Below are 6,000 nucleotides of genomic sequence, written 5' to 3' on the forward strand. Positions count from 1 at the left end.
ATTTACAGCATCTTTACAGGACCTACATTTGTTTCAACTGCAGTGACTGCCCACTGTTGGATATGCAACCTAGCATTATGGTCAGTGACAAAGCAGGAAAGTGACTCAAACATAAACCCAGAAGCATTATTGAAAAAGATAATAGAAAGATCCTGTGAGAATCTATGATTCAGTGTTAGAATGAGATAGAGAATAGGAAAGCAGATATGGTGATAATCAAGAAAGAAATCAAACAGTGCTGAATCATAGATATAACATGTTTAGGTGACAACAAGAGAATGTGATAAAGAAGAAAGAAAAAGTTGATAAGATACGACCGGTTAGCTTGGGAGCTTAAGCAGTTGCGATCGTTTGAAAAAGGTGGTAGCCAAACCAATAACTGTCAGAGCCCTATGAACAATAACTACAGATCTTGATAAGTACACTGAACAAATGTAGGCTGTTTGGGATAAATTTCATGATATTTTATATCTTGATGAATTGGTTAACTGTCAACAGCGTTGGAGAGCATAAAGATTAAAGTTGTAGTTGAGAAAAAGTTAGCTGACATGAAAACTGAAAGCCACCTGAATATTACAAACAAGCTTAAAAGCCACCAATCTTTCAACTTGATGGACAAGTTGTCTCTCGGATGTCATTCTCACATTGATCCCATCATCAATGTATTGGCATGCCAGGCGAAATGCTTAACGGTATTTCGTCTGTCTTTATGTTCTGAGTTCAAATTTCACTGAGTTCAACTTTGCCTTTCATCCTTTCGGGGTCGATAAATTAAGTACCAGTTATGTACAGGGGTTGCTCTAATCAACTATCCCCCTCCCCAAAAATGTCTGGCCTTGTGCCTAGAGTAGAAAAGAATACATTGGCTTTGATTTTCTCAATGATAGCCAATAAGAAGTTCAGTTACAGGAATGGAACAATTTCAACATGGAATGTGTTGGTCGTAATTGCAACAAAAGACAAAGAAGATAACTTTTCCCGCATATTTCCTTATATGGAATAAGATTCCTGCAGTATTTATTACACTCTAAGGAGACACGTCCCATGAGCTTTCAAAACTTCCTGCCCCCGCTTTCTTCAAACTTGTTATCCCTACAGAACTGAGAGGCAAGATGTAAATATTATCCTATCAAATACAGATAATGGTGTTTTCTCACTTTCAGCTGATAGTTTTATAAGATTCCCCACAAAAACTGATAGAAAGGGTTGCTTTGTGGAATAAATGCCATTGGTGACATACATAAACACATACAGACTCAAAGGTGTATTTTGAGTTTACAGCAGTAAATAACAATGAGTGACAAACACAAAACCTTGTGGCCCCTCACTTTCTATGAATATGGCCAAATGCAATCACATCTGCTAAAGTGTACCAAAACCCATTGTCTCTTTTTTTTACCAGCAACAGAAAAGAACATCAAATATAACCAACCAACCAAGGTGCAGATGTGGTTAAGAAGTTTACTTCCTAACCACATGGTTTCAGGTTCAGTTCTCATTGCACCTTCTAATATCTATTCACCATTCATTTCCACCACTTTATTTGGAATAATTGAAATTCTTAAACTTGTACAAATTTTTTATTGGATACCAAAAATGATCAGTAAATCTCATTTTTCTCCTCAGATCTTTGGAGCTGTTTAGGTTTGCTGTAGAGTTGGGAAGGCTATTGTCCTGGATGTGTGGTCCCAACAGTCAAATTTGGAAGAGGAAGTATTTGGGGCCGTATGTCATCTTCAGGCCCAGGAATGTTGTTCACTTGTGAGGGCAGAATGAATTCCAATGCTTACACCAGCATGTTAGATCAAGTTTATCAAACTTCCTTAGCTAAAATCTTCAATGATAACATTCCAGACAGTGAAATCTTTCAACAAAACAATGCTCCATGCCACACATTCAGAGCCTCAATGGATTGGTTTGAGGAAAGAGGGATGAGAGTGATGAAATGGCCCCCTCATTCCCCAGACCTCAATACACTTCAATTAATATATATATATATATATATATATAGGGAGAATTCACGAAAAAACAACAGACAAAGACAGGTGGTGTAAACAACAAATGGATGTATTAGTATAATGCTCAGGAATAGAGAAAGTCTTTAACGTTTCGAGCCTACGCTCTTCAACAGAAAGGAACACAGAAAGAAACAAGGAGAGAAAAAAATGTGTCTAGTGGTCAGCGAAGAACGTAGTAGAGTACAGTATAAAGTGCTCGTTCACCTTCAGATTTCCCCCTGTGTTATCCAGTAGAAGTTGTATTATACGAACTTCCAGGTTTGTGTTTGGGCATGTGTTATGTGTGAATAGGTAATTACAAAAACATTGGAGTCAACAAAGAAGTTGGACATTTATTTTTTTTACTCACTACAATTGTTTCCATGCAATATAATTCTCCAGATGCAGGTATTTGATTATGCAACTGTTTCCCTGCATTATGAGATCTAGTTGTGTTCCCTCTAGCAATATGTAAATATTGTCTCTGTAAGTTTAAAATCCTCTGCTTCCATAACATCCCCTCTGTCTGTCTTGAAGCCAAGGATTTTAAACTTACAGAAACAATATTTACATATTGCTAGAGGGAACGCAACTAGATCTCATAAAGCAGGAAAACAGTTGCATAATCAAATACCTGCATCTGGAGAACTACATTGCATGGATACAATTGTAGTGAGTAAAAAAATAAATGTCCAACCATACTCCTTCTTGTTCACTCCAATTTTTTCAATTATATATATATCGTTTAACGTCCGCTTTCCATGCTAGCATGGGTTGGACATATATATATATATATATATGAGATCGTTACCAGTGCCCCTGGACTGGCTTGTGTGGGTGGCACGTAAAAGCACCTACTACACTCTCTGAGTGGTTGGCGTTAGGAAGGGCATCCATCTGTAGAAACTCAGAAAATTTAGATTGGAGCCTGGTGTTGCCATCCGGTTTCACCAGTCCTCAGTCAAATCGTCCAACCCATGCTAGCATGGAAAGCGGACGTTAAACGATGATATATATATATATATTTGTACAATAGGCTTCTTTCAGTTTCCCTCTACCAAATCCAATCACAAGTCTTTGGTTGGCCCAAGGCTATATAGTAGAAGACACTTTCCCAAGGTACTACACAGTGGGACTGAACTCGAAACCATGTGGTTGGGAAAGCAAACTTCTTACCACACAGCCACCCCTAATATGCAACTACATGCAACTACCCAAGGTTAGTCAACCTACACAAATTATTTCCACACCATTATCCTTATTAGCTTCAAACATTGTGTCTAGATGGCCACCGCCAACGATAAGGGTAGAGGAACAGCAACTGTTGGGCTCTGACCAAGTCCTTCTTAACCACATCCATGGTGGCTTTCATCAGAATCTACTGCATCAAAGAATAGAGTGTGGCCATGAACAGACTGTAACATATCCAGACACGACACAGCACCGCATGCAATCCGTTCCCGTATTTCAGTGAACAATGTGATTCTTAACAAGAGGGAGACAAAGAGAAATGGATCTAAGAAGAGGTGACATGCCTTCTCGTTTGGCTGGGCACTGCTGCCGTAGCATTGCTAGACCAGGGTTGCTTTGGTTATATCAGCGTTGCAGAACAAACTATATCGGCGAAGGTAAAGAAAACGCACACCCTAGGATTAGGGTTAATGTTTTTGTTACGCCGAAGACGGGTGGTGTGCATATTCTTTACTTTCGCCACTATATCATGAGTCGGTTCAGGTTGGTAAACTGACTATTATGTTATTAATAAGACTCAAATGAAATCAATCACTACAAATCTTTATCAAAATCCAAGCCTTCCTTGTTCGACATTAACTTTTGTTTACTTATGATAAAATAAACAAACATTTGTAAAAAATAGCGATAAAACACAGAACCAAAACAGTCCAAGTCATTTATAGATAAACCAATATGTATTTATTCTTGCTGTAAAATTCGCGGCTCCCATGGAGATGTTAACGGAACCCTTTCCCCACTTAAAATTTGTTTGTTTTGTTTTGTTTTTTTGTTACGGAATCCCATGTTTTATTTAGGATTAGGGTTGGGGTTTTAGGGTTAGGGTTACGGAAAAAAGTGAAATATGAAGAAATTGGGGAGGAAGAGTAAGTGGGGGGGGTTTCAAAATTCCGATTTTTGGCAATTTTCTGGAATCTCCGTATCCGAAAACGTGGGTTTTTGACAAAACAAAAAAAAAATAATAATAATAATTTGTGAGAAAATGGGGGGGGGGAGGTAGGAGAGGAAGTCTTTCCCATATTTCTTTATGTCATTGCAGTTTTGTGAGATTTGGCTGTTATTTCTAGCATGTGAATAGCCTGTTTGAAGGCCAAGGCCGTTGAATTGGGAGAGGAGGGGATTAGGGTAAAAAAATTTTTTGTGTGAAATTGAAATTTTACAAACAATTTTTTTTTTTCAGAATCATAATCTCCGTATCTTTGTACGTATTTCGCAAAAAAAAAAAAAAAATTCCGGAATAAGTAAAATAAAAATGAAATGGAGGGGGGGGGGGAATTTGATGTTACCAATTTTTGAAAATTCTCAGAATCGGAATCTCCATAGCCTAAAACATTGGATTCCGTATTAAAAAAAAGAAAAGAAAAATTTTAATGGAGGGGGGGGAGGGTTCCGTTTACATCTCCGTCATGTGAACCAAATTCGCAAATGCCTTTTTTGTTGTTTTTTTCATCTTGGGTCGAGGTCTGATTCAACTACTTTATTGTTAAATAAGTCTTTCAAAATTTGGCAGAGGGCCGAAGTCTATCGGTTTCATTCTTCGCCCAAACCACTCATGTTTGTAACTGAAGGTTCGTCAATGAAATATAAACAAGTGACTAAATTAGAAAGTTTATCTGCATAATGGTACAAGTTTGATAGTCGTGTGTGTGTGTGTGTGTGTGTCGCGACAGTTTTATAACTTCATAAACATATTTTCTTTCGATACCAGCCGAAACCAATTCAATGCGTTTTGAACTCGAAGGGTAAGGAAAATATGTAAATAAAATGTAAAGCATTTCCGATTCTGCTAACATACCCTTCCATAATTTTATATTAAAATTGAGACAAAAGCACAGATATATGCAAGGAATTAACGATAAAGTCGACACTGATAGGAATTGAACCCACTTCGTAAAGCGACGCCATTATATACCACAAAAAGTATTAGAAGACTTTCTAAATATTCAGCCATTTATAGCAATAATTTTAATTCGAATTCTCACTTTGGTAATTTTGGAAAGTTAGAAATTTTGTGGAAGAGACGGAGTCGGTGGAGTAAATATTTTAGAGGATACTTACAAAAGGCTTCGATAGGTCCCACGAGAAATATTAGAAATAAAAAAGATTTCAATATCGTTGAAGACATATTCTAAATAAATTGTTGTTTCTAAAATATTCTCCCTGTTGCCGTTGCGGTCGAGTATTTACCTAATTTGCCTGTCGTCCGAGTTCTGTCAGTTGCCAAAGAAAAAGTTATAACCAAATCCGCTTCAAGTCACATGTGGGAATTGTTCAACTTATCGAAACAGACACACATCCTCTCATTCTCTATCTCTCTGTCCTTCTCACTTTCTTTTTCACTTACATATGTTAAAATACATATTCAAGTATATGCTTTCAGAGTTTGAAGTTGATAACTCCACCCTACACACAGATAGATAGATAAATGCGTGAGTGTGTGTGTGTGTGTCTTCTTTTGTTTCAGTCATTGAACTGCGGCCATGCTGGGGCACCGCCTTGAAAGGTTTTTAGTCGAACAAATCGACCCCAGGACCTGGTACTTATTGTATCGGTTTGTTTTGCCGAATCGCTAGGTTATACATTTTTATTTTTTAATCAACAGATAGTTACAAACAATTTTGGTAAGCACCATGCACAAAACTCTCAGCCGATTCACTTTTTTTTTTTTTGTAACTTTCAGCAATTAAAAAACAATACATAAGTGTATTGCCGAGATGGTGTGGAGTAATCACCCCCATTCAGGAAACAGTAT

The 6,000-nt window shown here is 37.4% G+C and overlaps 1 protein-coding gene across 2 annotated transcripts in view; it reads right to left on the bottom strand.

Moving 5' to 3' along the window:
• LOC106873543 (retinoid-inducible serine carboxypeptidase) overlaps nt 1-5,722 on the bottom strand; it is a 40,872-nt gene extending 35,150 nt beyond the window's left edge. The window contains exon 1 of one of the 2 annotated variants that reach the window (XM_089354440.1): nt 5,307-5,722. In XM_089354440.1, the coding sequence (XP_089210566.1) occupies nt 5,307-5,373 (67 nt within the window). In that variant the 5' untranslated portion in view covers nt 5,374-5,722. The remainder of the gene's footprint in view (nt 1-5,306) is intronic. The other variant, XM_089354441.1, reaches the window with a different exon arrangement.
• Between the last annotated feature and the right edge of the window lie 278 nt (nt 5,723-6,000).

This window comes from Octopus bimaculoides, chromosome 6 (genome assembly GCF_046866305.1).
Source record: "Octopus bimaculoides isolate indiv1 chromosome 6, ASM4686630v1, whole genome shotgun sequence".
Taxonomy (NCBI): Eukaryota; Metazoa; Mollusca; class Cephalopoda; order Octopoda; family Octopodidae; genus Octopus; species Octopus bimaculoides.